This window comes from Nycticebus coucang, chromosome 13 (assembly GCF_027406575.1).
Source record: "Nycticebus coucang isolate mNycCou1 chromosome 13, mNycCou1.pri, whole genome shotgun sequence".
Taxonomy (NCBI): Eukaryota; Metazoa; Chordata; class Mammalia; order Primates; family Lorisidae; genus Nycticebus; species Nycticebus coucang.
This window is the reverse complement of record NC_069792.1, coordinates 64313260-64329598: the sequence shown is the minus strand read 5'-3', so window position 1 is coordinate 64329598 and position 16339 is coordinate 64313260. Positions and strand designations below refer to the sequence as shown.

Here is a 16339-nt window from a genome sequence, read left to right as displayed (position 1 = left end):
CTACCTAAACTTCTCTAAGTTTCAGATTTGCGTTGACAGCTCTGGCCCATTGCAGTAGTATAGTTAAGAAGCAGTGAAGTGCAGACTGGCTGGCAACCTCTAACACTTTAGAAATTGCCCCCAAAGCATCATATAAACCGAGATGGACTTAATAATATAAAAATTTTATCCTTCTCTATACGAAAACAAAACAATCAATTAAAAGGCAAAGGACAAATTGCTGAAAATATTCACAATAAAATATCACATAAAATGCTAAATCTTTAACATATAAAAAGGATTTAAATTAAAAAACTGACATACTATTAGAAAAATGGGCAAGGGTCATCAAACAGGTAATTCTCAGAAAAAGATACATCGGTGGTTTGAATTAAAACAATGAGATGTATTGTTTTGCTTATCAAATTGGCTTTTAAGCAGTAGATTCCCAATCCTGGCTATGGTGAGGTCATGGCACACTGAGGGTTAGTGATCAATGAAGGATTACACAAGAAATGGTGTTTACGCGAATTCTGGAAGAATGAGCAATAGTAGCTAATTTGCATGGCAGTTCCTCTGGCTGAGTGATTTCTAGAGCTTTACATATTAGAATTTTGATAGTTGCAATATTAAATATTTTAACCAGATAATTTAAATATGCATTTTTGTATCAAAAACCTTCCAAAAGTATTTAACTTTCTACCAAAGGGAGTAATTATTTTATAGTGCTTCACTTAAAGTTTTGAATTGTCATCGATCATGGAAATAGGGAAATAAAATATAAAAATACCTGCCAAGTCTCTTCAAGATATATTAAGGATTCATACAGTTTTTTTTTTTGTCTAGAAAATATATAAAGTATTAAATGAATAGACATCACCTTGTTCAAATAGATGTGAGGTTTAAAAAAGGCACTTCACAATGCTGAAGTTGGTAATAGGAACTATATTTTTTATTGGATACTTATGTATAAGATATTTTTCTATGTGTTTGGAGCACTGTACAAGATAGCATTTAATCTATAATATAAATATAATATATTAATAATATATAATATAAATATAATATATAATATAAATACAATAAAGTAGATCTTTATTATCTACTTATATAAATTACAACTGACCCAAGACACATCCTAAGTTTGGTAAAGCAATATTCTATCGGAGTTAATATTTTATTTTATACTGTTCCTGTAAGGAAAAGGACTAGAATTAATTTGTTTCAGGATTTATACACAGGCATACCCTGGAGACATTGTGGGCTTGGTTCCAGACCACCACCATAAAGTGAATATAGCAATAAAGATTACACGATTTTTTTGGTTTCCTAGTGAACATAAAAGTTATGTTTATACTATGCTGGAATATATTAAATACGCAATAGCATTGCCTAAAAAAGTGTACATCCTTTAATTAGAAAATAGTTTAAAGCTAACAAATTCTAACAGTCATCTGAGCCTTCAGCAAGTCGTCTTTGGCAGGTGGAGGGGATCTTGCCTCAGTGTTGATGGTGCTGAATGATCAGGGTGGTGGCTACTGAGAGTTGGGTTGACTGGCAATTTCTTAAAATAAGATGACAATGAAGTTTGTTGCATCTATTGACTGCTTTTGAAGAGCTGTCTCTGTAGCATTTGATACTGTTTGGTAGCATTTTACCCACTGAAGAACTTCTATCAAAATTGGAGTCAATCTTTTCAAACCCTGCCACTTCTTTTATCAACTAAGTTTATGTCATTTCAACGATGTTCACAGCATCTTCTCTGGGAATAGGTTCTAGCTCAGGAAACCAGTTTCTTTGCTCATCCATAAGAAGTAACTAATTCACTCAAGTTTGATCATGAGATTGCAGCAATTCAGTCATATCCAGGCTCCACATTTAATTCTCTCTTTCTTGCTGTTTCCACCGTGTCTGCAGTTACTCCCTCCACTAAAAGTCTTGAACCCCTCAAAGTCATTCAGGAGGGTTGGAATCAACTTCTTCCAAATTATTGGTGATGTTAATGTTATGGATTTCATGACTCATGAATGTTCCTAATGGCAACTGGTGAATTCTTTCCAGAAAGTTTTCAATTTATATTGCCCATATCCATAGAGGAATCACTGTGTATAGCAGCTATAGCCTTATAAAATGTACTTCTTACATAATGACTTGAAAATCAAAGTTATTCCTTGATCCTTGGCCTACAGAATGGATGTTGTGTTAGCAGGCATGAAAACAACATTAATTTTCATGTACATCTCCATCAGAGCTCTTGGGTGACTAGGTACATTATCAATAAGCAGTCATATTTTTAAAAGAATCTTTTTTTCTGAACAGTAAGTCTCAAAATCAGGCTTAAAATATGCTACAATGCTGTAAACAAAGATGCTGCCATCTAGACTTCTTTGACCCATTTCTAGAGCACAGGCAGAGTAGATTTAGTATAATTCTTAAGGGCTCTAGGATTTTCAGAATGGTAAATGAGCACTCCAGCTACATGAGTCCCTAACAAGAAAGTCTCCCTGACCTTTGAGGGTTTGAAACCAGCATTTACTTATCTTCTCTAGTAATTAAAGTCCTAAATGGCAACTTCTTCCAATATAAGGTTGTTCATACACATTAAAAATCTGTAGTTTTAGTACCATGCTGGGGGTGGGGCTGGGGGATCATGAAGTAAACTTAAAAATAATTATAAAAATTAAAAACAAAATCTGTTGTTCAGTGTAGCCGCTTTCATCAGTTTTTCTTAGCTAGATCTTCCAAACAACTTGCAGCAGCCTCTTATCAGCACTTTCTGCTTCACCTTGCACTTTTAAGCAGTGGAGATGACTTCTTTCCTTAAAACTCATGAACCAACCTCTGCTAGCCTCCGACTTTTCTTCTGCAGCTTCCTCACCTCACTCAGCCTTCACAGAGTTGAAGAGAGTTAGGGCCTTGTCTGGATTAGGATTTGGCTTAAAGGAAGGATGTAGCTGGCGTGGTCTTTTAACGAGACCTCTAAAGTTTTTTATTTTCTTATCCTTCATGGTTCACTGGAGTAATATAATTAATTTCCTTCAGGAACTTTTCCTTTGCAAGTTGGCTGTTTGGTGAAAGAGGCCTAACTTTGGGCCCATCTGAGCTTTAACATGCCCACCTCACTAAGCTTAATTCTTTTTAGCTTTTGAGTCAAAGTGGAAGACGTGAAACTCTTCCTTTCACTTTAACACTTAGAGGCCATTGTAGGGTTATTATCTGGCTTAATTTCAATTTTGTTGTTTTTCAGGGAATAGGGGGAGGCCTGAGGAAGAAAGAGTGAGATACAGGGGAACGGTCAATTGGGGGAGCAGTTAACCTGTTTCCCCGAAAATAAGACATCCTCTGAAAATAAGACCTACTTACAGGATAAGAGGTCCCCTGAAAATAAGACCTAGCGCATCTTTGGGAGCACACCTTAAAATAAGACACTGTCTTATTTTCGGGAATCAGGGTAGAACACATGCAGCATTCATCAGTTAAGTTCTCTGTCTCAGGAGCGTGCCTGCTGGGTCCTCATTGTGACATCAAAGATCCCTGATTATAGAACACCATAACAGATATAATAATAACAAAAAATTAGAAATATTGTGATAAGTACCAAAATGTAACTCAGAGACTTGAAGTGACCACATGCTGTTGGAAAAAATGGCACCAAAAGACTTGTTAGACATCAGGTTGCCACAAACCTTCAATTTGTAAAAAACACATTACCTGCAAAATGCAATAAGGCAAAGTCTGATAAAATGAATATATCTATATGTTCAGTGTAGATTGTTAGGAAAGTCACTTAATTATCTTATATAATTATACTTTCAGCCATTCTCTGATATGCCAAGGCTAAAGGATGAGCTTAAAACAGAGCAGGTGTCTATAAAGTACAGCCTTGATGGCACTTCTATACAGGTCTTCTGGCCTGAATGCCCAGGTATCAGCCTGACAAAACAATTCTGATAGGATTCACTCTTGAAAGAACTATAGTTCTTATTTCTACAATAAAGCTTTTGAAAAAAATAAAATAAAATACCTTTTGGCTTCACAATGACCAGGGAAGCTTTGATGTATTCAATTAAGGTGAAGAAAGCTTTCCGTGAATAAGACCTTCCAAGAATTTCTTTCCTCTTTTCTATGATTATTGTGACCTGAAAATTCTAGAAAATATTCTTTCTACTCTTATTAAAGTGTAAAAAAAACCTCATTGTTCCAAAAAAGTATAATTTACTTACAAATACCAAATTTATCATTTGAAAATAATTTTCCCCACTTAAATGTTCACTATAGAGCAGTAAGTTTGAAAATTTTATCTGAAGCTTCCTACCTGTATATTGCCACTGCCTGAGAGGTGATGTCTATCTTCATTTTTGATTTCACACTTAAATAGTTTCTCTTAAATTTATTTTTAAAATGTGGCTCTACTTCTCAATTTTTCTTCAATATGTAGATATTTTTTGCAATAATACAAAATCTTCATGGAAGATCATGCAAGTAATTAAATATAGATATAAAGATATACACAGAGATATCTATATAGGTACATACATCAACAGGTCCTGAACTTTTAAGTGCGTAAACATACGCATTTCAATAGAAGTAGCATAATACCACAATTAGCAAAGGCCTTTATTTTCATCTGCAATCAGTCTCAAGGTTTATTAATTAGAAATTAAGCTGGAGAACTATAAATAGGGCAGAATTCCATCCGTTTAAGACTCTAGACTATGATTAGGAAATTCACAGCTTTAAAATGGAATGGCTCAACTCTTTAAGAGATAATTTAAATTAACCACTTGCATTTACATATCCACTTGAAAAGTACAAAAATCAAACTTTATTTCTCTTTGTAACATTCCAGGTGGGAGCTTGGCTGGGTTTTGAAATTAAAGCTGCAAACATGTTGACAAATTACAGCAAAAAATTTTGTATCTCTTATAGTTATTAGAATAAATATATTGGAATAAATGCCAATATTTACCTCATATTCTCCTATCTAGCACTGATGTCTTTTTTCTACCTAGCACTGATATTTATGAGACTGATATTAAAATAAGAGCTATTGGAAATGCCACCTATTTTCTGATTGGCAAAGTGTTTGTTAACATGATTCATTCTAGTGTTTATATGTATTGGCAAACAAGTAAGTGGTTCTCCCAAACATTTCTTTCTTTGCTAAGGATTACCTCCTTAGCATGACTTCAGGATGCAAATCTTTGAAGAAACCCATTCAATCATCTTTTTTGTCCTCTCCCTTTTGGAGATTAATGTGAATGAAATTTACAAAAAGATATTTTCAAACAAAGGGTATGATCAATCATTTTATTTACTCTCTTAAGTTTCTCATGGCGCAAGGGTGAATAACAATATAACTCCCCATTCATTCTGTATGTTTTTATTATTTATTACATCAACACTATAATATACAATAATTGCATGAGCTTAATTTAAGGCATCTCTCCCACTTTGAATTCTGGCTACCAAAATGAAGATAAATGAATCGTTTGGTCCCTCCATCTCATTCCTCCCTCCCTTGTCCTCTCTTCTAACTTTATCCTTTATTTCCCAGAAGGGGATTCATGCAGGGAGATGCTATAGTCTCCCTTGGAATATCTGGAATAAAGTAAAGGAATTCAAATTACATAAAAGCTTTCTTAGTTGTACTTCAAAAAATTCCATGTTGTACACCATTTGAAAATGTTTCCGTGGGCAGCGCCCGTAGCTCAGTGGGTAGGGCACCCGCCACATATCCAGAGGCTGGCAGTTTCGAACCCAGCCTGGACCAGCTAAAACAACAAGGACAACTGCAACAATAACAAAAAATATAGCAGGCATTGTGGCCTGCGCCTGTAGTCACAGCTTCTTGGGAGGATGAAGCAAGAGAATTGCTTAAGCCCAAGAGTTGGAAGTTGCATGAGCTGTGACACCAGAGCACTCTACCAAGGATGACAGCTTGAGACTCTGTCTCAAAAAAAAAAAAAGAAAGAAAGAAAATGTTTCCTTTATGTTTGGTTTTGTGTGCTGAATTAAAGACATAAACTGATTTTTTGTTCATTTGTTTTGTTTTTAAAGGCTACCTTGACTCCTTGTTCATGTTTTGAATTGCCAGTCGCCATTTTGGTATTTTATGTATAAAGTTAATTTTCAATTTGAGGAGCATGAATTTGGGTTCGACACTGTATTGCATCCAGCATCTTTGCATTTTCACTATGTGACTCTGGATGAGTTACTTAGGCTGTCTGTCCCACCGTTTTCTCATCATTTCCTCATGACTACTGTGTATGGTGACTTAACAGGCATGGAAATGGCCTGACTGTCCCTCAGTTGCTGTGCTGCTCAGATGGCTGGATGACTGGCACCCACAGAAGTCATCATAGCCTGGAAAGCTATTGAGATTTTAGGAATATTTTCCTCTGTGCTTCATGTGCTAATGCATTTTCCTTCTCTTGTCTGATGACCACCTCTGCTTCCTGCTGGTGCTGCTCTCTGCTCCCAGGAGCCTATTTCTCCCTATGCTCTATCTATTACTGTTAAAGCAGAACTCTCAGCCAGTTAATATCACAGTAGACTTTAGTACTGACTGTAGCACCCTTAACAGTAATGGGCAAAAGTGAATTAGCTACCTACCTCTTTTTCCCTTCTCTCTCCCCGGTGTCTTACACGAAGTAGTATCCCTTCACTGCTAATACTGCTCACCCTCAGTCCTTTTACCAAGACTTTACAGTCATATTACTTGTCTAAAGTTGGTTTTCCACCAGAGTCCTCAAGAAGAAATAGTCCCTAGATTTTTGTTTGTTTATTCTGTTTGCGCCTACAGTCTTTACACTTGAAAGTCAAGTTGTATAGATAGCAAATCCATGGCTCACATTTTTTTTTATGTAATTACTTTAAATATCATTGTCTTATGACAAGGTGTTGCTGTTGAAAATTTAGGTGGCAGAAGTTCCCTCATCCGTGATTTAATGTTCATTTTATTTACTTTTCTTAGATGCCCAAAGAGTATCTTTTTCTTTTTTCTAAAATGTTGAATAGCTTAACTATTTGGTATTGGTCACCCGAATCAATTTTCTCGCGTGTATCTGGTTTTCCTGATTCACTATTTCTAGTATTTGTTCTGTTCCATTTTTCCCAGCCTGCCAAATATTCCTGTTATATGTATGTTGGAGCTTCTTTGCCTCTCTTTTCTATCTGGTATTTTCTTTCACTCTTCTTTTTTCATTTCCTCTGATTTTTAAATGTTTGCTCTTTTCCAACTCGTATTTTCTTTTCTTTTCTTCTTCTTCTTCTTTTTTTTTTTGTGCTTCCAAGTTGTTTTGAAAACAATTTAATTGATGATCTTTAAAAATTGTCATGGCATACCTAAGATCCTCTCACGGCATACCGGTGTGCCACGGCATACTGGTTGAAAATTACCGAGTTAGACCATCTGACATCAATCACTCCTACCAGAATTCATCTCGTAGCCAGAACACGTTCATTCCTCTCATCCTGGGTTATTTCTCAGTGGTGGGCATATCAGTATGAGCAGGGCTCAGTCAGGGAGTCAGTGCTACTGGGAATGTTAGAAAAAGGATTCATCCTAGTAATTGCACTTGATATCAACATGGCAGCTGGGGAAAGGAGGCCTTGCAGAAGGAGCTGGAAGATCAGAGAAACATTTTGAAACAGATGCATGGGTATGGTGGATGCATTGGTGGTCTCAGGGAAGCACTGAGCGGCCAGAGTACCCAGCAGGGGAGCAGGCCTGCCATGGGGAGCTGGAGTGGGTGCCTGCAGGCAGCCCCTGCTGAGGCATCCTTTTGAGAAGGAGGCTTGGCTACACAGTGGATGGCATTTTCCAGCTCAGGTGTCTGTGTTCTTTACTGGGCCAGGAGTTCTGAGGGTGAGACAGAGGAGAGGTGACCGGGAGATGTCTCCAGAGCTCTTTACACACATAGTTGGCCTCTCACTATCTCATGATTTCTGTGGGTCAGGAATCTGGGTATGATAGATAGCGGGCCCGTAGTCAGGTGTCAGCTGGGGCTGCAGTCATCCCAGGATGGAACTGGGCAGGGTCTACTTCCAGAATCCCTCCATGGTTGCTGGCAGCATTCTCTTTCTGGTAGCTTGTGCTAGAAGTGCCGTGGGGCCTCTCTCAGTTCCTGGCCTTGTGTCCCCTCTGCACAAATGTGACAGATTGTTTGATCAAAGCAAGCAAGAGAGCAAGGAGGAGTATGAAAAAGAGGGCAGAGTGACACCATCACTTCTGTTGAATTCCATTTCTTAGGAGCAGGTTATTGGATCTAGGCCACAGGAAGTGAATAGCAGGAGGTGGAGATCATTGAGAACTGTTTCAGAAGCAGTCGACTGCAATTATGATCATTATTTATCCCTTTTTGCTATATCTTCAACTCAGAAACTATAAATATTGTTTTTTAAAAATTTGCAGAATATAATCATAAAAATCCAAAGTTTGGAGCGCGGTGCCTTCCTAAGCCAGGATTTCATGTTCTCAGTGGATTTTCCTTCTGGGATGTGGAAGGAACCTGATAACCCTGTGACTGTGTTACTTATCAAGTGACCCATCTTGCCCAGTGAGGAGCTTGCACACATGTTGCTTGTGAAGAAAAAAACAGGTGGCCAGAGAACAGTTGGTTCCTTTGGCAGGAAGTGTGATTTAAATAAAAAACTGTGTTAATTTTTTTTTAAAGCAAGATAAATCAAATTAATATTAATTTAATGTAAGCAAAACCCAATTAATCATAATATCCACTCCACACAAATAATTTGTCAGTTATGACACCATTCAAGATAAAATGTGTATGTTTTTATACATATATAAATACAGATTTTAGCACTGTTTTGATCCCAAAGGTAGTTAATAGACTTCCACAACTAATGATCTTGAAATTCTTTTTTTTTTTCTTTTGACCCATTTCTCATAACAAAAAGTTGATGTGTAGGACAACAGAATGTTGGAACAACAATTTTTGTTGTGAAGAGACATAATGAAAGTCTGGATGGGCTCCATGTTCTGCTCACAGGGCTCACAGAACGTCTCTAAGTGTGTCCACCTTCAATGCGAGCACAAGTAATTCTTTCATGATTTATTGCAAGTACCAAATGTTTCAGGTTTTGTTTTGTTTTTCAACTATCTAAAATTTGTTGTTTTTTTTAAACTCTCTTATTTACTTTATGTTATTGTTATTTTTTTTTTGGTTGCAGTTTGGACAGGGCCGGGTTTGAACCCGCCACCGTCAGTATATGGGACCGGTGCCCTACTCACTGAGCCACAGGCGCCACCCCTATTTACTTTATTTTCTTTACAGACAACTAATATTTATCAATAAAAATAGAAGATAATTTCAAAAAAAAATATCATGCCAAATCTTACAAACAATAGAAAAAGAAGAAATACATCAAATTCATTCTACTTCAACTCATATTTTCTTAAGGCATTATCTTTTATATTTATTCACCCTGCGTTGCTTCTAGTGTAGTCTTTATTTCTAATATATTTTAATCTTCTCTTTTTTTTAAAAAAAACCAGAGTCTCACTTTGTCACCCTTGGTAGAGTGCCATGGTGTCACAGCTCACAGCAACCTCCAGCTCTTAGGCTTAGGTGATTCTCTTGCCTCAGCCTCCCAAATAGCTGAGACTACAGGCACCTGCCACAATGCCCCATTATTTTTTTGTTGCAGTTTGGCTGGGGCCGAATTTGAACCCGCCACCCTCGGTACCCACTGAGCCACAGGTGCTGCCCTATTTTAATCTTTTATTTCTAAATTCTTTCCTGAATTTCATCATATCTCTCTTGAAATCCTTCTACTTCCCAAGCATCTTGTGTCTGAATTTTTCCAATTTTGATCTAGGTTGGTCCTCATAACTCCTATTATTTATTAAATTGCATTTAGCTCATTCTGAAATATGAGACTATCATTTTCATCTGATTTGTGGGAATGTCTTTCTAGTATGTATTCGTTGTCTACAGGGAAGTCAGTCTGATCTTAGTCTCTCTGTGTGGGATTCGATTGTTTTTTTCTTTTCTGTGTGGGATCCGATTGTTTTTTTCTTTTCTGTTTGGCCATTTTCAGGTGAAATGAGTAAGGCTGGATGGTTCTTCGAGCTTAATGGCTGTCATGCTTCCTCTTCTGGTGTGTTCACAAAGCAAACAACACTCACTGTGTATTTCCTGAGCTCTGCCCATCCTGTGACCCTTCCTAATTTCTTCTTCATTCTTATTTTGACCTTCTTTTTCCTTTTTATCTTTTTTTTCCAACTTGACTTGGATTTTACTCCCAGAAAGATTTGTTTGTTTTTTCCCAGAGCAGAGTTTTGTCCTAGAAGGGAACCTCATTGTATAACTTTTCAGGGTTCATAAAGACCAAAACATTTCAATGCTCACTCCACTTGCCCTCACCAGTAAACTGGAGCCCACAGAACTTGCACTCCCACCTGAGCCTCCCCAGCTGATCTCAAATGGACCAACTCATTCTCCAGTGTGTGCCTTGGGGAATTCTGTAGTATTCCAGCTCTCTGGTCATCACATGCCCCCCTCACATTGCCTCACGAATGCTGATAACATATGGGTCTTGATACTCTTCATTCTGAGTCCCATTCATATTTAGGAATTGTATCTATTGTCACCTAACCACAGGATCACAGGATTTTAAGCCTTGCTATTCTGTCTCTTTTGTGGAGGGAGTTAGGAAGATTTCTTAGTGCATGTATACTAATGAACTTATTTTTTAAGTGCTATTTCCATTCCAAAATGTCCTAGCTGAGGCCTCATTTAACCCATAAAATAATAAAGCTTGTATTGATGTGTTCCAGGACAGTTATCTATACCCAGTAAAGATTATTAATCTGTTATTTCAGCTATCTAATTGAATCAGACTGAATGTTTCTGTTTCCCTTCCCCAAATCTATACATTGAAGCCCCAGCCCCCAATGTAATAGCCCCTGGAGGTGGGGTTTTGGATAGAGTAATTAGGTTTAGATGAGGTCATGAAGGTAGAGTCTTTATGATAGAATTGGTGTCCTTAGAAGAATAAACACCAGAGAGCTTTTTTGTTCTCTCTCTGCCATGTGAGGATACAGTATGTTTATATGCCAGAAAGGGAGGCCTCACCAAGAACCAAATTGTTTGACACCTTGATCTTGGACTTCTCAGCTCTAGAACTGTGAAGAATAAATTTCTGTTGTTTAAGTTACTCAGTCTGTGGTATTTTGTTATAACAGCCTAATCTGACTAAGACACTATGCAATGTCAATTAGTCATGATATTAGTGGTAAAAATAATTTTTAAAAATACCATTGCCTAATGACTCCCTAGATATCTAACAGGAGTTGAGAATAAAAGATTACCATGCTTACTATGATTGATAAAGTGATTATTTTGACACCACTAAATAAGAAAAGGTGACGAGGGAGAAATAGCATCAAAAGTAATAACTAATAGCAAAGATACCTTTATCATAAACTGTTATCTTTACTCACTTTGTCGCAGAAGACCTTGATCTGGCAATAAGCTCTATGAATGGGTTTATTGCTACGATTATTATAACTGTATGTATCAATCTGAATCATCAAGGGAAGTCCTTTCACCCCTTTTTGGGAGGAGAAATCTGTACTCAGGCAATTCACAGTGATGAAAATCTGAGGAAGGGAGAAAGAAAGGAGAAAGTCCACAAGTCACCATAAAAAGAATCTATAATAAATGCATGAACCTTAGACTTGAAGTTGAAATACTAAACAATCCTATACTGGTAAATGTATTTTGTTACTTTTTTCACATAAAAACATGTTGCACACATGAAACATATATGTAATTTATAATATAAATTTATTTAAAAAACTTCCTTTTATATTTGATCTTAAAATAGACTATTTAAATTACTTTCCTAAAAGTCTATCAGGAAAGTCTTACGTATATGACACGTAAGTGACCTGAGCAAAACATTATGTCCTCAACATATCAAAGTTGTCACTTTTAATAGATTTATCAGTTTACCTGACCTCTGACCTGTAAGATAAAAAAATTAGATAACAAGTCCCTTGAAAACTAGTTGTTTGTTCACATATCTGTCTTCTTACCTGACTATAAAGTATCGGATTTGAGATCATTTCTTCTTATTTTTGTACCACTGGTACCTATTATAGTGCCTGGTGGAGAATGAGCATTCTAATAAACATTTAATGACTAAATCAATGAGTTTGTCCACAGAGAACTCATTAGATTAGAAGTCAAATGCACTGAATTTTAGTCCCAGCTTTAATATTAACCAGCTAAGAGATTTTACACAAGTCGCTAATGTCTTCAGTTTTCAATTTCTCCTTTAAAAGAACCTTTAAAACCTCTCCCTGCAGGACTGAGTTCATATCCTTCCATATGTTGAGGTGGTCAACATACAGAGCTAGGCCTGCTGTGTAGACACATACATGTCCGGTGTATGACAATTAGGTCAACTTGAGGTGGTCAGTGAAGGGAGGTGGTCAGCTCTGGAGGTCCTACTGTATGTCACCTGATGTATTATTTAGCTTTGTCTTATTTGCCCCCCTGAGCTCCTCATTGACCTTCAAGCCCTTGACCTGAGGCCTCTCACTCCACAGCAACACCACAGAGAACAGTCCTGCAAGAAGCAAGGCTACATCATGGACCTCATGATGAAGGCCTCTCGAATTGTTGACTTAACTACCATACCTGATTTAATCCATTTAAAACCCTGTGCCTGTAGGCATTTGATAATTTATCCAACCAGTATAGCACTCACTTGTAATGTCACATCCCTCTAAACCTCCTTTTTTATTGTATTTTTGAGCTGCTTACTTGGCAATGGAAATGCACTGGTAAGACACCACATCAAGGGCAGCTGAGACCAAGTCTTAGTGATGTATTAATTGCAGCAGCTTGTGCCTTGTGCCACAGGCTCATACACTTGCAGCCACCATCTGAAAACAAGTACCTAACAATGATCTAACTACATGAACAAATCCTAAGATGAGGATGACAGGTAATAAAACTGAATTGTACATGGGAGTCATGCTAAGTGAGTAGATTTCAGCTGCTCTTGCCACAAAAACAAACCCCAGAATTGGGGTGACTGTGGGATGATGGGTGTGTGAATTTGCTTCACTGTAGTACATATCTATATATAGCCCCAAACATCATGTTGTTTATGGGAAATAACAATTAAAAGGTTTTCAAAAAAGAGGCGCTCTAACTATGGATACATTCATTTTATTCATTTCTTTAATTAATGTGTTCATCCATTCAGTCTGTAAACAGCCACAGAAACCCAGAGTGGGTCCAACACAACATAAGATCCCTCCACAAGATAGAGAGAAAAGCCAAACCCCTGCCTCATGGAGCAGACAGTCCAAGGGAAAGACAGACAAATAATCTGGCAATGACCAGCACAGAGTGGTCAAGGTTGTCCAAGAGAAGTGAGTGGGTGGGGAAGCCCCAAGAAGACAGAACAGAGCCTGGAAGATACTAGTAAAATACAAACCCACATAGACGCCGGGCTCAGAGCAGGGCCTTTGTAAATACAGAGGAATGACAAACAGAGAACAATGAGACACAAATGTCAGGTGACTCAAAGGAACGAAGGAAGAATGTACTGTACTTATTTTCCTCCTTAACTTCTGAAGTAAAAGTATTTGGCGCACCACAGTCACACAGACAGAAAATGCTACCTGTTGTTCTTGGACGTCCCCTAATGGCAGAGAATTCTTACTTAACATTTGTTCACGCAACAGATATTTTTGAAGTGCCTGCCAAGTTTCTGCGGCTGAGCAGGGCACTAGCACAGACGCACGAGTTACGGTTCCTGGAATCAGAGAAGTCAAAAGCGAGATGGAAAAGGAGACTATGATGGGCTCTAAGGATTACAGTAACTTCATCAAATGCTAATCTTTAGATCAAAAAGGGGTACACTTTTCTAGGAACACCTGACTTTGTTATTGGTATTATCGATAATGGGGTGATCTTGACCAGAAAGTTTAAACATAGCTTTATGTCAGCAAATCAAATGATCACTCTGGCGAGCTATACAGTTGTTCATACTTCTGGCCTTGGGTCTCTTGTGGACATCTTCATGTTGGTCTATAGGGGCCTCAACACAGAGTGGTTTTTTCCACTCCCTCATAAAGCCTGTCTAGTACTACAGAAGCCGGAAGAGCAAAGTGTTCTGATGAATATTTCCTAAGCTGTTAAGATTCATGGTTGGCTCACCGATTTAACCACACATCTCTCACAGTGGACATGTGCCCAGACAGGCAGGAAGCAATATTAATTGTGGCCTTATCAGCTCCAAGTCTCAACTAAGAGCTGGAATGATGGGCTGTGAATACTTACAAGAGCCACTTAAGTAGGACAGAGCCACTAGATCCACTGAAATAATAAATGTTTCCTGGCAATATACTACAATAAATAGACTAAGTCCTCCTTGGAGGAGCTATAAAACCAGCCATCCAGTACAGACGGTCTTTAAAGATCCAATGAGCTACCACATGCTGGACTCTACGGGGCAACATTTAGAGTTGACTAAATAGACACGATGCAATGGGGTCTCTTTGATTTAAGGCATCCTGGTTCCATAAAAGTAAACAACACAAAATCTGCCCTCTGCCTCATTGTATGGGCAGCTCCCAGTGTTATAACAGGCAGAGATTTTATAACTGGGCTGGCACTGTTTCCCTCTTGCTTGGCTGCCTGACCAGTGGCAAACACAGTTTCAGTCAGTGCCCAGTGGTATCCATCACATTCTCACTGTGCTGCGCTCAAAACCCAAATGGTTGAACTTTAACTGAAGTTGGTGGGTGGCAAGAAGGTTGGGAAGTCATAGAAGGACATTCACTAAAACCTTGGCATTCATTTGTTTCATCTTGCAAAGCCAACCATGTCCCAGCTCCTCACACAGCTTGCAAATGTGAGAGCAAACTCCTTGGAAGTGTATCAGCAGAACACCTGTTTGTAAATATGTATGAGAGAAGCTAAAGGAAAAGGTATGATTTTCCTCACCAAAGGCTCATCCAAAGGTCAGGCACAGAAAGTTCATTTTCACTTAATAGGAGCCCTGATTAAGTAAAGAGTGTATAAAGGCAGTAAACAACTGATCTGCCACGCCCAAATTAAGAATGTTATGTATGTTCGTAGAATATTTTCAAAACCTCACTTACTTGTTTTCCTGTAATTCTAATAGTACAGCATTTATATTTTATAAAAAAGTTCCTTAAATCTGGTGTATTCAGGCAGATAATAGATACAATTTTAATTTTGTCATCAGTTCAAAGATTGATTCAGATAGAAAGATGGTTTCTGAATGTACCCAAACCTTTCCCAGAAATAGAACCAGTCTCAAGACACTTGACATTTTTTGATAAAATCATTTGTTACGTGTGAATGACAATTCCCATTTTGTGGTTCCTACACAAGACAAGTGACTGCCAACATTATAATACCCCTCACTTGCATATTATGCATATAGTAAAATTTATTAAAATAAACACAAATCTTTTGATGAGCTTTAGAATTGCCCCATTAACTTGATTATTAACTCCTAAGGTTTTTCTGAGAGCTTTCCATTAAAATAAGCGGTTCTACCTTTGACTTAGAAAGAAATCTGGGGTTTAAAAAATTGTAACAACCATGATTTGATGTAATGCATTTATTTTTCCCTTTAAGCAATTGTATTTTACACTTTTAAGAAGATACGTCTCATTAAAGTCTAAGAAAGCAACAGATTTCCTGATGATTGGAACTGCAAAGAGGTCTTTCCCAAGAAATTGCATATGCATTAGCCTCCAGATGACTGGTATAAGATATACAGCAGGAAATAATAATTTTAACACTAGACCACCCTACCCTTTCACAAACAACATACAAATACACAAGTGCACCCTTGCAAATTTTTCTACTCTGTTCTTTCCTTGGTTCTTGAAATTATTAGAGACCTTACAAGTAGTTTTTCCATATTTTGTCATTTTCTTCCATTTTCATAGGATTTAAGTGCAGATGCAATGACAAATTGAGATGGAAGCTAGACTTATGTCTTTTCTCTGTGCTTGGTGTTATGTTAGGAAACGGGGACCCAAGATGGCAAGACAGACTCCCTGCCCTCGGGGAGCTCACTATTTTGTTGTAGAGCTAAGAAACTCCTAAATTTCCCCAAACTTCCAGATATACAGCACTTATAGGAAATGATTAATGTATTTCTTTACTTGTACTTTTATTTCATTATTTATTTTCCCTTACAGGTGCTGTGGGTATGTATGTATATACAAAGGCGAACATTTGGTTTACTCACATAATCCACCATAGTTTCCCATACAAATTTGTCTTCTTGTTTGGGATTCATTGAGGGTACAAAGAGTTCGGTTACACTGTTT

The 16339-nt window shown here is 37.5% G+C and overlaps 1 protein-coding gene across 5 annotated transcripts in view; it reads right to left on the bottom strand.

Annotated features, from left to right (window-relative positions):
- The window catches only part of GRHL2 (grainyhead like transcription factor 2), a 169719-nt gene that overhangs the window by 39117 nt on the left and 114263 nt on the right, over nucleotides 1–16339 (bottom strand). For 4 of the 5 annotated variants that reach the window (XM_053558834.1, XM_053558835.1, XM_053558836.1 and 1 more), the window contains exon 9: nucleotides 11447–11605. The exons of the other annotated variant lie outside the window; for it this stretch is intronic. In XM_053558834.1, coding sequence (XP_053414809.1) covers nucleotides 11447–11605 — 159 coding nt within the window. The remainder of the gene's footprint in view (nucleotides 1–11446; nucleotides 11606–16339) is intronic. 5 annotated transcript variants of the gene reach the window in all.